We start from the raw sequence: 19017 nt of genomic DNA, 5'->3' as shown, positions 1-19017 counted from the left end.
TTGGAGCTTCAAAGTTTTGGTACCCATTCACTTTCATTGTATGGACAAACAGTGCTGAGATATTCTTCTAAAAATCTTAATTTGTGTTCTGCAGAAGAAAGAAAGTCACACATCTGGGATGTCATGAGGGTGAGTAAATGATGAGAAAATTTTAATTTTTGGGTGAACTATTCCTTTAAATGATCACATTTGGTCCTTACTAATCCTGAATATTTAGTTACATTGTTGAAACAAAACAATGAAATGAGAAAAAATGACAAAAGACGATGGCACATAAGTTGTAGGCTTTTATGTCAGTTAAAAACATCCCACATTTTGTAACAACAGAGATAAAGACAGGCTCTGTAGAAAAACTAAAAGGACTGAATGGGCCTCTACATTTCACACCGTAGTGCTACTAAAACCTTGATGTGCCCTCAGGTTCTCCCATGTTGCCATCTGTCATGGCCTATCTATCCCTTCATTTACCTTTTCCTCCAAGCAAAACATTCTGTCACACCTTTCAAAGGTTCTGATGGTAGCTAAAACGAGCCTTAATTATAGGTAAACATCTCACAATACTGAAGCTTTCGAGTGTTTGACTGAACTCTAAAAAGCTTAAGTAAACTAACAAAATAATAAAATGCATTGTTTTTGCAGTTCATTATACTGTATACAATCTGTATTTGGTCTGTATATATTTATGTATCCCAAATGTGAAATATGTTCATTTTGTTTGAACTTTAAGACCCATAACACTAAAATACATGACAATGTGACAGTTCTTTGTAGAGCATTTTTTTTTAACCTGATAATAGCACTTAAGGGATAGTTCACCCCAAAACCCAAATTATTTTTTTAGAAATACAAAAGGGGATATTTAGCAGAATGTTCACTAGTGTCTAAAATTTGAAATTATTTCACCCAACATGAGGGTGAGTAAATGATGAAAGGCTTTTCATTTTTGAGTGAACTATCCTTTTATTGTGCTATGCACACTGGCAATAAATGAAGGACAGTTATCACTAAATCAAAATAAAATGGGCCCAGAAATACAACATTTACAAAATACTGCAATTTATATATAGTTTTTAGGAGTGAATATACACTCTAAATTGTTCCAAGGCAGAGATGGAAGGCCTAATTGTATCATTGTAATACAGTGCACCATGAACGGGATAGTTCACCCAAAAAGGAACATTCTCTCATCATTTACTCACCCTCATGCCATCCCAGATGTGTATGATTTTCTTTCTTCTGCAGAACACAAACAAAGATTTTTTGAAGAATATCTCTGCTCTGTCTGTGCAAACAATGCAAGTGAATAGTGGCCAGAAATTTGAAGGTACAAAAAGCACATAAAGGTAGCATAAAAGTAATTCATACTACTCCAGTGGTTAAATCCATGTCTTCAGAAGCGATATGACATGGTGTGGGTGAGAAACAGATCAATATGTAGTCTCCTCCCTATCCAGTAGGAGGTGATATGCACGAAGAATGCGAATCACAAAAAATCTAAAGAATAAAAATGTGGGAGTGAAAGTGGAGATTTACAGTAAGAAAGGACTTAAATATTGATCTGTTTCTCACCCACACCTATCATATCGCTTCTGAAGACATAGATTAACCACTGGAGTCGTAGGATTTTATGCTGCCTTTATGTGCTTTTTGGACATTCAAAGTTCTGGCCACTATTTACTTGCTTTGAATGAACCTACAGAACTGAGACATTCTTTTAAAAGTCTTCGACAGTGTTTAGCAAAAAAAGTCATACACATCTGGGATGGCATGAGGGTGAGTAAATGTTGAGAGAATTTTCATTTTTGGTTGAACTATTGCTTTAATGGCAAGCACACTATCACTAAGTCATTGTGAGTGTGTTTCTTCTCTTTGAGTCTCTTCTTGGGAATGGAACAAAGCTTCTCACTTCTTTAAATGACAAACCTGTGAAGAAAATAGTCATATTACATATAAAAATAATAAAATACATATTCAATCTATGTATATATAAAGTACAGCAACCATGATAATCATAATGACGTCAATTTGTAGGCCAACCCAGAAGGATAATGCACCATGGGTTTCTAAAATAGCAGTTATAACATTTTTAGTAAAATAAAGTCTGTGATTAACATTACTTGAAGAGACTTTCAAAGGTTTGTAGGTTCTACAACATAGATTATACAAAGTCATACATCAAACATTAATTTTGAAATCATTGTGTTGTAAAAATGTATGTTACATAAGGACTGTATCTACCACAAGGATGAGTTTACGTGCAACCAGTCCTTATGTAGAAACTTTTTAGAAACATTTTTAAAATACACATCAGTTTCAAAATTAATGTGAGGTATGACTGTGTAATTTATGTTGTAGAACACAATGTGAAAGTCTCTTCAAATAATGTTCACCACAGTCTTTATTTTACTCATAAATCAAAACCACTACTCTAAAAAACCCATTAGACATTTCCGAGGGAACGCAGCTCGAAAATCTTAATTCTCTTCCAAGTTTTAGGACTACAAACTGAAGAGATATGTAATATTCTGAAAATATCAGCTCACATTTCCACTCTTCTAAGGGCAATGTGGCATTGTCGTAGCTGTTATCATACGCTGTCGGCTCTGTCCAGTCTTCTGGGTCCCTTAAGCCATCAAAAAAACTGTGTGCCAATGCACCATCAGCAGTGAGTCGAACATCAGCATCTAACACCAGCATCTTCTCAAGCAGCTCTACCGCTTGGGTTAGTTACCAGTGCAGCAGTAATGAGGGAAGACACAGGTGTGCCGTACAGAGCAACAACATTAAATTAGCAACAGTTGATGATATGTATATTATTACATAACATTATTGTATTAGTATGGAGCAAGCAGATCTATGGTTTGACAGTATGGAGTAATTTGGGTCTCATTAAGGTTAGTTAAGGTTCAATCCACATAGAATTGCTTCAGAATTAGAGGTAAATCGTTTAATTTGACTCAATTAAACCATGTTAAAATTATATTGTTTTTTAAGTGTTATTTGTGTACAGAATTGTTGTTGCAGGAAGTTTTGATATAAAATAATGTAAAAGTGGCTAAAACTGCATTTTTTTCCCTTGAAGAAATGCTTCAGAATAACTTCATAAAGCAATTAGAATGTTTTGTACATTTTGTTAAAGCTGAAGTATGTAATTTCTGCGCCACTAGCGCCATCAAGCGAAAAAGCAAAAATAAACTTTGTTTTCAAAACAGCTTTCTGAATATGCCCCCCCGTCTGCTGTTGGTCAAATAAAGATATAGTCCCACACCCAACTCACTCCATTGGTTGATTAACTTTGTTGTGGCGGGTCTAAGCGGGTAGTTCAAAACAGAGCATTTTCATAGCACTGCAGAAACAAAGTGTTTACAGTTTTGTGAAAATTAACCTATGAATGTATTACCAATGGTTGTCTCTACTTATTAAGCTGGGATAGGAGAATGTATTTTAATGTGAAAAAGTTACATACTTCAGCTTTAAAGATAACTAACCTTATCATAATACTAACAACAATAAAAACAATACTAATAATTATCTTGAACGATAGAGTTAAAATGTTTAGAAGTGTCCGGGTCACATTTCACCCTGAAATTAAAAGGAAAAAATTAGAAATTATGTTTTGCGTAAAGAAAATGAAGGCTATTTTTAGAGCAATTCAGATTTTTTGTTTTGTAACATTATTGCTATGACAATTACAGTTGTACTCAAAAGTTTGCATACCCTTGGAGAATTGGTAATATATGTACCATCGTCATATTGTGCTCCTTGAAACAACCACACCGTCTTTTTCCAGAGCAGCCTGTATTTCTCCTGAGGTTACCTGTGGGTTTTTCTTTGTATCCCGAACAATTCTTCTGGCAGTTGTGGCTGAAATCTTTCTTGGTCTACCTGACCTTGGCATCAAGAGATCCCCGAATTGTCCACTTCTTAATAAGTGATTGAACAGTACTGACTGGCATTTTTAAGGCTTTGGATATCTTTTTATATCCTTTTCCATCTTTATAAAATTCCATTACCTTGTTACGCAGGTCTTTTGACAGTTCTTTTCTGCTCCCCATGGCTCAGTATCTAGCCTGCTCAGTGCATCCACATGAGAGCTAATACACTCATTGACTATTTATACACAGATACTAACTGCAATTTAAAAAGCCACAGGTGTGGGAAATTAAACTTTAATTACCATTTAAACCTGTGTGTGTCACCTTGTGTGTCTGTAACAAGGCCAAACATTCAAGGGTATGTAAACTTTTGATCAGGGCCATTTGGGTGATTTCTGTTATCATTATGATTTAAAAAGGAGCCAAACAACTATGTGATAATAAATGGCTTCATATGATCACTATCCTTAAATAAAAGACAGTTTCAGTCATATTTTCAAAATCAATGCCAAAATTGCACATTTTCTGCCCGGGTATGCAAACTTTTGAGCACGACTGTAAGTACATTTACCCCAAATTCTTATTACTGTAAAACAAAAAAATCCCATTCTAATTACAGTAATACAGCAATAAAAATCATCCTGTCCTGACACCATTATTTTTTTAAAGGGATAGTTCACCCAAAAATAAAAATTCTCTTATCATTTACTCACCCTCATGCCATCCCAGATGTGTATGACTTTCTTCTGCTGAACACAAACAAAGATTTTTGAAGAATATCTCAGCTCTGTTGGTCCATACAATGAAAGTGAATGGTGGCCAGAACTTTGAAGGTCCAAAAAGCACATAAAGGCAGCGTAAAAGTAATCCATAAGACTCTAGTGGTTTAATCCATATCTTATCAAGCGATATAATAGGTGTGTGTGAGAAACAATTCAATATTTAAGTTATTTTTTACTATAAATTCTCCTCCCTGCCCAATAGGTGGTGATATGCATGAAGAATGCCAGTGTTTCCCATTAACTACCTAATTTGTCCCGCCACGGTTTCATAATGAACCGAAAATATTTTTACACTTCTCATAATAACATAAAAGATCTCTAACGTTGTGTTTTGCACCATTGCTTTGGCAAAGCATCTCTCACTCCCAGTCAGTTAACCCCCCACCCGTACACACACACACGCAAGCAGTGCATCCGAGACACCAAGGCATTTTGAGGACACACTATTTTTAGCATCTGAGGAGCAAGTTCAACACAGGTAACCACTTTTCCCTCATTTCTTTGATGGCTCAAATGTATGCTCTAGTTGATTTTGTGTTTTGGCCGTTTGCGAACTGCGTTAAACTCAGTTTCCTTTATGCTTTGTGGATGTGACCTTTTTGCCATGCTTCACCATTCATATCTATACAAGCAATGTGTTTATGATTAAATCACTACTAGAGCACAAAATTGTTTACAAGAGCACAAAGTTCTTCATAGATCTAGCCTCTTAATTTTGCTCTCAAAATGCATCAGATTGATGCATTTAGATTTCAAATGTACAACATTTTCTTCCTGGGGACCATGCCCCCGGACCCCCCTGGAGGGTCCGAGGTCCATCCACCACAGTCTCACAAAATCCGGTGGGAAACACTAAATGCGAATTGCCAAAAACAAAAGAAAAAGAATGTGAAAGTGGAGATTTATAGTAAAAAAGGACTTAAATATTGATTTGTTTCTCACCCACACCTATCAAATCGCTTCTGTAGATATAGATTAAGCCACTGGAGTCTTATGGATTACTTTTATGCTTTTTGGACCTTCAAAGTTCTTGCAATCAATCACTTGCATTGAATGCACCTACAGAGCTGAGATATTCTTCTAAAAATCTTTGTTTGTGTTCTGTAGAAGAAAGAAAGTAATGCACATCTGGGATGGCATGAGGGTGAGTAAATGATGAGAGAACTATCCCTTTAAAATCAGCATAAATAAAATTTGGTACAACAAATACTGCAATGCTGCATACTAACAATTGTACTTAACAATTAAAATAATACATCAATATATGAATTTATTTTACAGTTATGAGAATGAGAGTGCTTTTGAGGTGAAATGTGACCCAGATATTTTTCCAAAAATCTTTATGAGATCCACCTTTATATGTTTGGGAGACATTTCAAATATACTTTTTTTTCTGGATGTCTATTAAATTCCATGCTGCAATATATAACTAGTCTAGAAGTTTTCACCGCTGTGCAACAGTACAAAATATATGTGACAATCTCTTCTAGTCACATTCTTCCTTCAGTTTTGAATAAAATGTTTAAACTAGCTTAAATTGCTGTTGCAATTGCCCAACATCTTGTCATTTTTGTCAGAAATAATGACACGTCACTTTGACAAGCAGAAACTATACAGTCAAACTAAATCATACATTTTACAGTGAAAACTCTTGCAAGCCAATAAATGTCACAACATGACAGAACTAATTTTTTATTAGGGTATTACTAACCTTTTTTACTGGCTCTGGGAAACAATGCAGAGAAATCTTTGCGTGGGTAGTGGGGCAGAGATTTGATGTAGCTTTTTGCCTATTTAACAGTGATGAAGAGACAGCAAGATATTGACATTAATCAAAATCAGGACAGCTTAGCACGGTAGCTACAGCAAGATGTCAATAATTCATGTGATTGAACTGAATTGAACTGAGGCCTGAACTTTTTTCTTATTTTTATCTTATTTTGTATTGCTATGGTTTTAGCAATTCATTCAGGTTGAATCAGAGGGTAGATTCAGATCTACCACACATATCACATAATAAAGATAAGGTGCTGAAGTATCTATGGTTGCACTGAAAAAGTCTTACCTCTGGGCTTTCTAGTTTCTCAATGAATTCTGGACCTGGTGTCCCTGTTACTTTCATTATCTGAGTCAATTGATCCATGTCTAAATATAAAAAGTTAAAGATAATGCATTGCATGGATTCTGAGTTACAGGGTTCCCACATTTTTTTACCAATTAATTTCCTGACTTTTCCATTCATTTGTGATTTCTTTCTTACAATCAACAAAATTACAGTGGAACTATGTCAATCACTACAATCAATGTGCATTTTACATTATTTTGAGGGTACTTGAAAATTAGCCATCAGAAATGTGTTATTGGTAAAAGCACTGAATCACTTAGGCAAGGTGAATGCTGAAGGATACAGTCTTTGCCTTTAAAGAGTGTTTTTCCATTGAACATTTCACCCATGATGCAGCCAACAGACCAGATATCCACTAGAAATGGGGAAAAGGCAACAATTGTAATAAATATTGAACAACAATCATCACAGTTACAAGCACTGGCCATTAAAACCATGCAAAACAACTTGACATGAAATAGATTCACCCATAAGTACTAAACAACACAGTAATCTAGTACTGATCTTGTTAACAAAAAAATAGTCTAACTGGCAATTAAAGATTCATATCTATGTAATGGAACGGTATCAAAGCATTTGTCAAGACGTTCAACCAAAACCATAGTAATAATACAGGAAAATGAAAACTATGGTAATCAAAATCATAATTTTCTGGATATTATTGTTTTACTACAAATACCATGGTATTTTTACTATAATACCATGTTATAATACCATGTAGTATAATACCATGGTATTTGTAGTAAAACTATGGTTACTATATGGATAAAGTATACTGTATTAAAATCATGGTTTCTGTCAAATAAACATGGTTACTTAACTTTTCATATTTTCTTCAATATTACTATAGTAAAACCATGGTTTCCACCAAAAACAAAACATGGTTAGCCTACAACAGTCATGGTTACTACAATATTACTATAGAAAAATGATCTCTGCCAAAACTATGGTTACTACAGTCTACAATATTACTAAAGTAAAATCATAGTTAAACAATGGTATTTGTATAGTAAAACCATAATAACAACAAAATTATGATTTTTATTACCATAGTTTTTGTTTTCCTGTATTATCACTATGGTTTCACTACGAATATCATGGTTAAAATATGGATACTGTAGTATAATCATGGCAAATTTATTGCGAGGGAACACAAACTATTTCAGAAAACAATTCCCGCCCTGTCCTCTAATGGGCTCCGTCCGTACATATGGGACTTTTGATATGGCAAAATTTAATCATCGAAGCTCAATAAGTATGAAACACACTGTCGATATTATAGTGTGAAATTAACTTGTGTTAAGTGTGCTAAATAAATGTAACGGCATTAAACATATTTAATCTCATTTATAAAAAATAAAAAAATATGAACCTAAAGAAAGGTTTTGTAAATATTTTGACATATTTAAAGTCCTTTTTTAAAAGTGTTTACATTTTAGAAGCTGTCCATGAATTGATATTGTGCATATCAGAGTCTATACAAACATAAAGATATGTATGTATGCTAAAACTACACTTTATGTACAAATACCTTCTACTAATTATACTGAGATCACATTGGAAGTGCCCATTTAGACCAGTGGTTCTCAACCCTGTTCCTGGAAACCCCCCAACACCGCACATTTTGTATATCTCCCTTTTCTGACACACCCAGTTCAGGTCCTGGAGTCTCCACTAACGAGCTGATGAGTTTAATTAGGTGTGTTTGATTAGGGAGATATCCAAAATGTGAAGTATTGGGAGCCTCCAGGAACAGGGTTGAGAACCACTGATTTAGACCAAAAGAAGTACTACAAAGAAGAGCACAACAGATGACTCAATCTATAACTATTTAACCTCATATTTATGCAAATATTTTGCTTAATCTAGAAGACCTGAGTAAACTGAGCTCTTGGCAGTAGTTTAAGGAGGTGTATAGAAATCTTAACAAAGAAGAAGGTCTTGCCTGTCTGCGTGTAGTGCATCCAGTTTAGAATGACCTCAGGGGCCCTGTACCACCGCGTCACTACGTAACCTGTCATCTCAGCCTCTGCGTGACGTGCCAGGCCAAAATCCAAGATCTGCAGCCAGAACAAAGTCAAGGCGTTTACTGTCAATCGTCAGTGCTTTACTCTTCTCTCTTTTATGGTGAAAGAACGGTGGCACAAACCTTCAGCTCGCAATCTTGGTTCACAGCCAGGTTTCCTGGTTTGAGGTCCTGCAATGCATAGAGGTGTTAATCTTCCTACAAAGAAATTGTTATGGAATAATTACACAAGATCTTAGTGGTTTCTCCATCTGGGAGCAAGCTGTACTTTTAACATTAGAAGTGAGCAGGGAAGCTTTGAACAGTTCAGAGCATGTAAAGACAACTGCCCCAACCACTGCTATTACCTTAAATGACAAAATATAATAGGATAGCTCTTCAAAGTTTAGAAGCCTTGAACCTACTGATATTAATAGATGTATACATACAGTACTTGGGGCGGGGCAACCATAAGTAACCCACAGTTATGCTGCATTCACGTCATTTTGGAATTACCGTAATAAGGAGATTTCGAATTGTAAATAGCATTTAAGTCTTCATAGAACTTGTAATTACAAGTTGTAAACTCAGAAAGCTCTGAATTGACAGTTGTGACGTTATGTAAAAAGAACCAATATGGCAGCGGGCTCAACAGCTGAAGATAGTGAACCCATATTTCTGTTTGATATGTCATGATGCCTGGAGCTTCTTCTTTTTTTTTTTTTTTTTTTGTTCTTAAACATTTTGCAAGAACATATAAAGGTGAATCAATGAATTAATTTAGCGATAAACATATAGCTGTTATCAACAACTAAGCCATTTTGGCGTTACACTGTAAGTGTTGCCATAGAAACGAACACCTTACGAGGTCTGAGGACGTGAATAACTCTTGAGTAGAATCTATGAGTTACCATTTCGGAATTACAGTAATTCCAACATGACGTAAATGCACAATTACTCCATTTCTACAACTGACACAAACTGCACTTCAAAACTAAATCCCTTCCATTATAATCAACAGGAAGTGCCCACCTGCAAATTTTTTTAGAGTAGACTATAGTTTAATGCTTGGTGTCGGATGTTTTTAAAAATGCTCCATGAACATACACTGTAACAAGTGGTAAACTTGTTGTTGTCAACTTAAAAAAATTGTTTTACCCAAAAAGGATAATTCTCTCATCTTTTACTTACCCTTATGCAGTCTCAAACTTGTATGACTTTCTTCTGCGGAACACAAATGAATCATTTTGGATGGAGATATGATGTATTTATCCATACATTGCAACTCAATGGGGTCCAAAACTTTCAAGCTCAAAAATGGACATAAAGGCAGCATAAAAGAAAGAGGTTTATTCCATGTCTTTATGGAGCTTGAACATGTTGGACCTCATTGACTTGCACTGTATGGACATAAACACTTCATATCTCAGACCAAATATCTTTGTGTTCCACAGAAGAAAGTCGAATTTGAGACGGCATAAAGGTGAGTAAATAAATTATCGTTTTGGATTAACTATTCCCTTAAGGAGCTATTTCTACCTGATCTAACCCTTAAGATTAGTTATTGGTGTAACCTAATGTATTCAGGTTGATTTAGTGGTTAACTAAAACTTTTTTTTAACTTGAATGAAGCCAGTTAATTTAGATGTTACCACATGAAGCACATTTTTTCAGGGTATTGTCGTACAAACATTAGGCCTATAGCAGGGTCTCTACCTGTTGAAACACTTATACCATCATACTGTATATATACAGTCATACTGCCCAGCCCTAGTGCATTACGTATTTATAACTATTAACTACCAAAGCTGAATATGATGGCCGCTCACTCATCTTATCAGATAAGAAGCATAGTTAATCACAATTAATAGTTCACTGATCAACACATATAAGTGAATCAACTGTAACTAGATGTAATTCATGGAGATGAAAACTCCCCCAAGGAGTACAGTGATGTCTCCCTGCAAAGAGTTACTGCGATCCCATGAGATGCCATGTGTCATCAATTCAGCTCTGTGCGGAAATGAAAATTATGAGCAGATGCTGTTTATTCATTGCCAGTCTCACTTACTCTGTGAATGATGCCAGCACCATGAATATACTGTGGAGTGGAGACAAACAGAGGGAGATAGAGAGAGAAATTGCACAAATCAGTATCTTGTAATTCTTCACAGTGTTGTTTTAGTACTTGATTATACTAATAGGATACATTGTACTGATTGTACTAAACTGGATTGCATTATTATTGTAATGGTTTGCAGGAAGATCTGTTCTGACCTAGTAAACGGCAGATGTGATTTGCAGATGCAGGAATCTGTTTATATTTATTGACGTCAACATGGAACCGCATTCAGAAACCCATTTTACTTCCATAATGTGATATATTTCCAAGTGGGAGACTTGTTTTTATCCATTGGTTATTTATTGTATCGTTAAAAGTGGCCGTTCTATTCCAGAATGGAGCCAGACCTGAATGTTTTTTTGCAGTGAAGTGGAGGACTACTCCCCTCCTAAAACACCCATAGCTTGAAACTAAAGGGGTCTTGGTGATGTCAGTAGAAAAGGAAAGTCACTTCGGAGGTGGAGCAAATTATTGCATTTTAATTGAAGATTACGAAGACTAAGATAAATCATGCACAATATGACCTGGAATATGTATTGAGAAGCTAAAAATAGGGTCATAAATGAACAATTTATGCCTTGCATCATGCCCTAACCAGGCGCGACGATAAACTAACGAGCGACAGGGAATATTTTCAGTCATTTGGCTCTTATTTTTGTCACATCATGCAATAATAGAACTCCTACCCACACTGAAATCTCATTGGTCCAAAATCCCACTGCACATAACCATTTATTAAAAATCAAATACACTCACTGAGCACTTTATTAGGTACACCTGTACTTCTACTTATTCATGCGATTTATCTGATAAGCCAATCATGTGGCTGCACTGCAATGCATAAAATCATGCAGATACGGGTCAGGAGCATCAGTTAATGTTCACATCAACCATCAGAATGGGGAAATAAATGTGATCTTAATGATTTCGACTGTGGCATGATTGCTGACGGGTTGGTTTTGTGTATTTCTGTAACTGCTGCTCTCCTGGGACTTTCACGCACAACAGTTTTTAGAGTTTACTCAGAATGGTGCTTAAAACAAAAAACATCCAGTGGGCGGCAGTTCTGCGGACGGAAAAGCCTTTTTGATGAGAGAGGTCAACGGAAAATGGCCAGACTGGTCCAAGCTGACAGAAAGGCTGCAGTAAATAAGATAACCACTCTGTACAATTGTAGTGAGCAAAATAGCATCTCAGAATGCACAACACATCGAACCTTGAGGTAGATGGGCTACAACAGCAGAAGACCCCGTCAGGCACTTTATTAGGACCATAGTGTTCCTAATAAAGTGCTCAGTGAGTGTATGTTCTAAATGGCTGTGACTGTGTTCCATCACACAACATTTTCGTTTTTGGTGTGGATTTGTGGCTGGAAACTTGTTGTGTCATGCCTGTTTAGGACACAATGTTAGTGTTTTGCCTCTCTCTGTGATATATTGTTTTGATTTGACCTTTAGTCCACACAGCATCTGATAGACCAAGAACTGTACACGGTCTTCTGAGAGGGGGCCCTTGACTTTGGAGAGATCCGTGTACATGTATGGCATCACCAGATAGCTAAAAGCCAAAGAGAAAATTACATTTATTTTTTAATTTTTTCAAAAATAAGCTCAGGCATATGGCTATCAGGTATATTTCTACAAAATAGGACTCATAAAAAAACCTACAAGTCTTGGAAATTGTCAAGTCTCAAGGCAGGAGTGAAGACGTCTAGCAGGCCTATCACCTGTGTTGGATAGGAAAATTGACATGGCAAAAAGAAGTGAGTCATATAGTTTTTTTCAAGGCAATGTAATGATGTTAGATGGAAAGACTGCCTGAAAAAGCCTGCCTAGTTTTCAGTGTAATCTATTACATACTTAAACCAGGTACCGTTAAGGACACTGTAATAAATCATCAAGTGTGTCAAAACATATATCCTGTTCTGTGCAAAAACTTAATACTCACACCATACTCAATGATAACAATGAGTTTGGTGTCATTCAAGCATTTATATGCCTTTAGCAAAAGTCTCAAAACCATTTAAACTTCTTTGTGGTCATACCACTAACATATGGAAACAATATAAGCAACATTATTTGACTACAATACCTCAAGGCATGTTAGGCATAGACTGCACTCACATTTTCATGTTTCATATGCTTGAGGAGCCTTAGTTCTCTATACGCTCTCTTCGCAAAGATCTCCGACTGAAAAGGCCGGTGTAATTTCTTGATAGCCACCTTCTCTTTGGTTTTATTGTTGATGGCTGAGCTGAAATTGGGAAAACAATCACAATCATAACCAAAAATAATATGTACACTGAGGTTCAGTGACCGACTGTTAGATTCAAGAACAGACCACACTCAGGGTTTTGGACCGTGGAAGTAAACTTTTGCAGGGTAAATTTTGACAGCGGTGAATGGGAGTGAATGAGAGATCACAGCAAATATTATTTCCACTTATTAATTTGTTCCAAGACCAAAAAAACAAACAAAACAAAACAAAAAATACACTATTACGTCTGAATGACTTTCCAGAAGAGGAAAAAAATAGAGAGCGGTGGAGCAAGTCAGATGGGAGAAGATGCCAAATTTAATGTAACTCTCAGCAGCTGTAATAGAAACCCCCTCACAGCTGTGGTAATTCCTTTTTTAAAACTAATTTCAGGGTAATATAAAACAAAGCATAATGTTCTAAATTTACACTCAATATTAAACAAATTTAATATAAAAAAAAACATTGCAAGATACGTGTCATCACAGTCTGTGAAAAAGGTCAACTGATTGAAACATCAAGATTCAAACAAGAAACCAGACAAAAGAAACTTTGTTTATGTCACATTTTGTTGCCAGATCTTGTGGTTTTGCACCCTCCCATCCTTTTTCACCAATGATTTATAGTGCTGTTGATAAGGCTTTTGTGGTTTCAAACCCTGAAACTGGATGGGATAATGATGACTTATATTAGTAATAACATGATAGTCACAGTCAATAATAGGACAACGATACATATAATTGCCAAGACATAGTTAACAAGTCACATTAAAGTTTTCAAATGAAGCCAGTTAATTTAGATGTTACCACATGAAGCACATTTTTTCAGGGTATTGTCGTATAAACATTAGGCCTATAGCAGGGTCTCTACCTGTTGAAACACTTATACCATCATACTGTATATATACAGTCATACTGCCAGCCCTAGTGCATTACGTATTTATAACTATTAACTACCAAAGCTGAATATGATGGCCGCTCACTCATCTTACCAGATAAGAAGCATAGTTAATCACAGTTAATAGTTCACTGATCAACATCTGTGACATTAAAAAAAAAAAAATCTTAAAGGAATATTCTGAGTTTAATACAAGTTAATGTCAATCAACAGCATTTATGGCATAATGTTGATTACCACAAAAATTATTTTCGACTCGCCCCTTCTTACAAAAAATAAAAAAATAAATTAGCAATCGGGGTTACAGTGAGGCACTTACAATAGAAGTGAATGGGGCCAATGGCTGGAGGGTTTAAAGGCAGAAATGTGAAGCTTATAATTTTATAAAAGCACTTACATTAATTCTTATGTTAAAACTTCTGTATTATTTGAGCTGTACAATTTTTTTTTTTAGGGTTTATAGTATTGCGTCGTCATGGCAACAAAGTTGTAAAATTGGATATAACATTTCACAGAAAAGGTTAGTAAGCGATTTTAACACACTAAAATCATGTTAACACGCATATTTACGTCACGTCGCTATACTTTTGAAACAGTGAGTTTTTGAAAGTTTACAGATTGTTCCCATTAACTTCCATTATAAGAGCCTCACTGTAACCCAGATTTTTTCTTTTTTGAAGAAAAGGACGGACTAACCGAAATACATTTTTGTGGTAATCAAAATTATGCCACCACTGCTGTGGATTTAGCTCAACTTGTACTGAACCTGAAATATTCCTTTAAGACTGATCCCATACATATGTATAATTCTATATCACTAATCACCCAAATCAACTTATTTTAGGAGTATGGTGGAGAAATCCAAGCAATGGGTACACAATTCAGATGCAAGCCAAGTTGTAACATGTCATATCCAGGTTATAACATACAGGAATCAACTTGTGCACAGCCTTGCTCAACACTGAAGCACCATTTTAAGAAGTGTATTTTTTCATAGCGTCCTGCATCATGTGTCAACCTGTTGAGAAGCAATTGACGACTGTCGAGCTGTCAGGCAAGCACAGCAACAAGAGGGACTCACCATACACTGCCATACGCTCCCGTTCCGATCTGCTTCAAGCAAATGTACTTCTCGGGAACTTCCCATATCGTGCCGTTTATCTCCTCACGACTGAATTCGACCCGTGACTCCATTTAGCGATGAAGGAAAACAGGCAGACAGCAACTCTTTACCGCGCGCAAAGCGACTCCTACGCGATATTCTGCATTCGAGCTCCAAAAGGTCAGTGCGTAGGAACGAATTTGTATCACGCCAAAATGAAAAAATAAAACAGTTTATCCTGTTGTGTTTCGCGCGGAACGGACATAGCATCGACGCACAAAACTACAAGCCACTGAAACTTTTAAACATGTTCGCTCGCTGTGATGGAACGCGCTGTGATCTGTTTGCTGCTGATGTCATAATCCTTCGCACACGCCTACTTTCGAATTCAAACAACTGCTGCTTTATCTGGCACACTGCTACCAAAGTCTCTCAAGCGAGTCAGTCCACTGTCGGCCATCTTTGGAACGATCTCGGGAGGCAATTTCCAGTCATGCCAGTGCAGCTCCTACCTACTTGATTGGGGGAACACCGAATTGTCAAAAACGGTTGGTCAATATTACGATCAAAGAACACATTTCAAATCAGCAATAAAATCTGATAATATTGAAATCATAAATTGTGCTTCTTTACCTCATATTATGCTAAAACACGCAATTTTCACGGCTTGTATAGCTAATGCGCATGCGCGAGTTGATGTCATGTCTGCGTCCGAAACCGCGTAGGCTGCTGTTACAATGTGTAATGTATATGATGAAGGGCGCGTTTATCTGCCGGCAAAACAGTACTTCTTTTAGGTATTCATGCGAGTAGTATAAATAGTGGTGCATTCACCTAATGTCGGAATTACTGTAATTACGAGATGGCAACTATGAGGTTCTACTCTGAGCCGTTCACATCCTCAGACCTTCTATGGCAACACTTCTAACGCCAAAACGGCTTTGTTGTTAATAGCAGTAAAATGTATCACTTCATTAATTCACAACTATATGTTTTTGCAAAATGTTTAAGAACAAAAAGAAATGATCCAGGTATCAGTGGCATAATAAAATAGTATATTAAACAGAAATATGTTCACTTCCTTCAACTGTTGAGGCCGCTGCCATATTGGTTCTTTTCAAATGACGTCACGACAGTCAAGTCGGAGCTTTCATGGAATTCCAAGTTTACCTGAAGGCATCATAGATTTCGGACATACTTCATCCGGGTATGTGGGCATTGTCTCGTGACCCGAATATATGACGTAAGAACAACAACCACGAAAACTATCCGCTCAGGCTTTGTTAAACAAGCACCATTTAAGCACAGGGAACAGTTATCTTGGTATTTATAGCACTTCAGTTGAGAAGAGCCGTCCGACTCGCGATTCACCGCCGTTCTTTTAAATCCAGCGCTTTGAACGTGACGTCGCCACAGCTCCTGAGGGATTATGGGATTGTTAAGTGTCCAGTCGATCTGCACTTCAGCATCTCACCGGAAATACTAGGTCATCCGGGTACTTCTCCCTTACTGCTTCATGAATACTGTGGATTCGGACATACTACTCCATTGGCATACTGTTTTTGGCATACTATATATTTGTGAAGTATGGATATTCCGATGCAGCATGTATCTCTAAAAGGTGATTGGCTCTTTTACCTGTAAGGCGGGACTTCTTTTCTACATCTGTTGACCATTGGGCACTAGAGCAGGGGTACTCAATTAAAGTTCCAAGAGGTCAGGGGCCAGTTGCACGAGCTATACGTACGTTACAACTTAGCCTAGTTGTGGCGTAAATGGTCACTAAGTCACTATTTACGCACTACTAAATATTTGAGCGTTGCACCATTAATCTTAGGTCGAACGTAACCCTACATATGAACTAAATATTTATGGAAGCCTGACCAAGTAGTGGATGGAATAAAAAAGCAGACTCATTTAATTATATCAATGAGCTCATGTTTTGGTTGACAGGCTTCAGTCCTTTCGACATATATGATGATGTTGCATAACACGCATTTAAATTTACGGGAGAAAACATTATGTAAAAAACGTATTCTTCAGCATGAAACCAATCTAATGGTGCACTTTCCTGTGTACACAGCCCGGTGTCAAGTTTCAACATATGAAATAGATATTAAAATGAATAAATGTCTATTTTTCCAGCCTGTTGTATTAGTACTTATTTATTTATTGCCCCTTATTCATTTTAGATACAGTTATTAAATGTTGTTTACATAGACTAAATATACCATTAATTAAATCTTGTTTTATTATGTATCGTATTTCAATGGGGATATAATTTATTACAGCTGACAGCTGAAATTCATGGCTTTTTAACACTTCTGTGTACAAATTTGAAGGCTTCTTAATGGATAAATACAAGTAAACATCATATTATGCAACTACGCATTACATTACGGAGAGCTTTGCGACCTACTAGTTAAGTCTTGCCTTAAGAACAGGTGGTGCAACCAAATTAAGCACTGACTTAGTTACAAACTAACTAGTAGTTCCTAAGCCCTTAGTGTGAACTTTACATCTCAACTTAAGTGAGACCTTATGCACAGCTGGTGCAACCCTGCCCAGGTCTCTACATTTCCTTCCCAGCAAAGATCCAGATAATAATATGTAGCTTACATGGTGTCAGTAGTTATATGGCTAGGAAATGATGTATCTTTTTTTGAATAGTTTTTATAACTTGCCACATTGGCAGCAATAGTACTTTGTAAAAAAAAATCCTGATGAGGACATTGGGGGCCCAGAGACAGCTAAAGTAATGGGGAGAGATTTTTTTTCTACCAAAAGATTAAAATATTTCATCAAGACTTCATCAGTCGAGGGCACTTGGATATGAATATTAAAATGTAAGATCAACAGTTTGTTTTGAAGCTGAATGACAGCAGTTCAGTTTTTGTGCTGAAATATTTTTACATTCAGAATCTATACCTATGTATGGGACATAGGAGGCCTTTTGACAGATACATAATACTGTCGGTTCAGAGGTGCCCCCTGAGAGAAAATGTATAAAAATGTAAAAGTCTGAATGGACCATTTTTATATTTTCCTTAAAGTGAGAATCTACTAACAACAAACCAACAATTTACATAACAACAGTGAAGCATTAAATATCTGTTTGCTTAATTTATGCATAAATAGGCTTTCCTTGTCATGATGCCACAAAATTAAAACAAAAATCTGTTTGTTTATTATGAAAGGCTCGTAACATGCTGATTAGTAAAGCTAAATCTAGACGGAAAAAATTTTATAATCATAAGGCATCAAGTTAACTTGTCCTGACACAGACCTGGCTTACCTGAACTGTCTGAATCACGTATCACATTTGCCCCCAGGGCCGTAGCAAAGTATTCAGGGCCCCATTAATGTAACTCTATTAAAGGGCCCCATTAATGTAACTCTATCAAAAAATACAGTTTAGAATTTGATGTGGGGTTCCCCTGGACCTGTGGGCCCCTAGAATCATTACCAACTTTCACCCCACTAGCTACAGCCCTTTATTGATAGGATATGGTTGGACAACAAATATACTTTGTTTATTTCTTATGCAATTACACAATTATTATTTAATGACTATAAAATTGTGGAAAAAAGAAAAGGAAAGTAACAAGAACTGTTTATTGCACATTATATGACCTACATAACTTGCATATTGCATGATCTTGTTTTGTAGTCATCCCTGTGTTGTGTAAGTTTCCGGTGGCTCCAAAAAGTACTTTAAAAGGACTATTAAGTCACATCTAAAATATGTATGGCATTGCATCAAAATAACAAACCATACACACACCTGGGAAGTCCATTCAGACTTGTTGTAATGAAAGTGGCAAGTCCTAATGGTACATCAGGACAGTTATAC

General features: G+C 36.3%; 1 protein-coding gene across 1 annotated transcript; it reads right to left on the bottom strand.

The window, feature by feature from the left end:
- Positions 1 to 274: 274 nt before the first annotated feature.
- Positions 275 to 17177, bottom strand: mapk13 (mitogen-activated protein kinase 13). The gene is made up of 12 exons (XM_051653529.1): positions 15144 to 17177; positions 13033 to 13162; positions 12577 to 12635; positions 12361 to 12466; positions 10859 to 10888; positions 8932 to 8979; positions 8728 to 8842; positions 7066 to 7137; positions 6723 to 6802; positions 6369 to 6447; positions 2544 to 2717; positions 275 to 1923 (listed from the first exon to the last, which is right to left on the bottom strand). Exons 1-12 carry the CDS (start codon positions 15254 to 15256, stop codon positions 1841 to 1843), a joined length of 1089 nt encoding a protein of 362 aa, XP_051509489.1. The 5' UTR covers positions 15257 to 17177; the 3' UTR covers positions 275 to 1840.
- Positions 17178 to 19017: the final 1840 nt, after the last annotated feature.

The sequence above is a fragment of the Myxocyprinus asiaticus genome, chromosome 24 (assembly GCF_019703515.2).
Source record: "Myxocyprinus asiaticus isolate MX2 ecotype Aquarium Trade chromosome 24, UBuf_Myxa_2, whole genome shotgun sequence".
Lineage (NCBI taxonomy): Eukaryota > Metazoa > Chordata > Actinopteri > Cypriniformes > Catostomidae > Myxocyprinus > Myxocyprinus asiaticus.
Note: the sequence above shows the minus strand (reverse complement) of the source record. Positions and strands in the feature narration are given on the sequence as shown.

Bases quoted from the DNA above. Each gene is read 5' to 3' on its own strand.
- mapk13 (XM_051653529.1), bottom strand. From the start codon at position 15,256: ATGGAGTCACGGGTCGAATTCAGTCGTGAGGAGATAAACGGCACGATA. The intron at 6,803-7,065 runs GTATCCTTCAGC...TTTTATATTTAG, and splicing joins ACTCTTTAAAGGCAAAGACT to ACATGGATCAATTGACTCAG. The intron at 1,924-2,543 runs GTGAGCTGATAT...TTTTCTTCACAG, and splicing joins GCCCTTAGAAGAGTGGAAAT to GTTTGTCATTTAAAGAAGTG.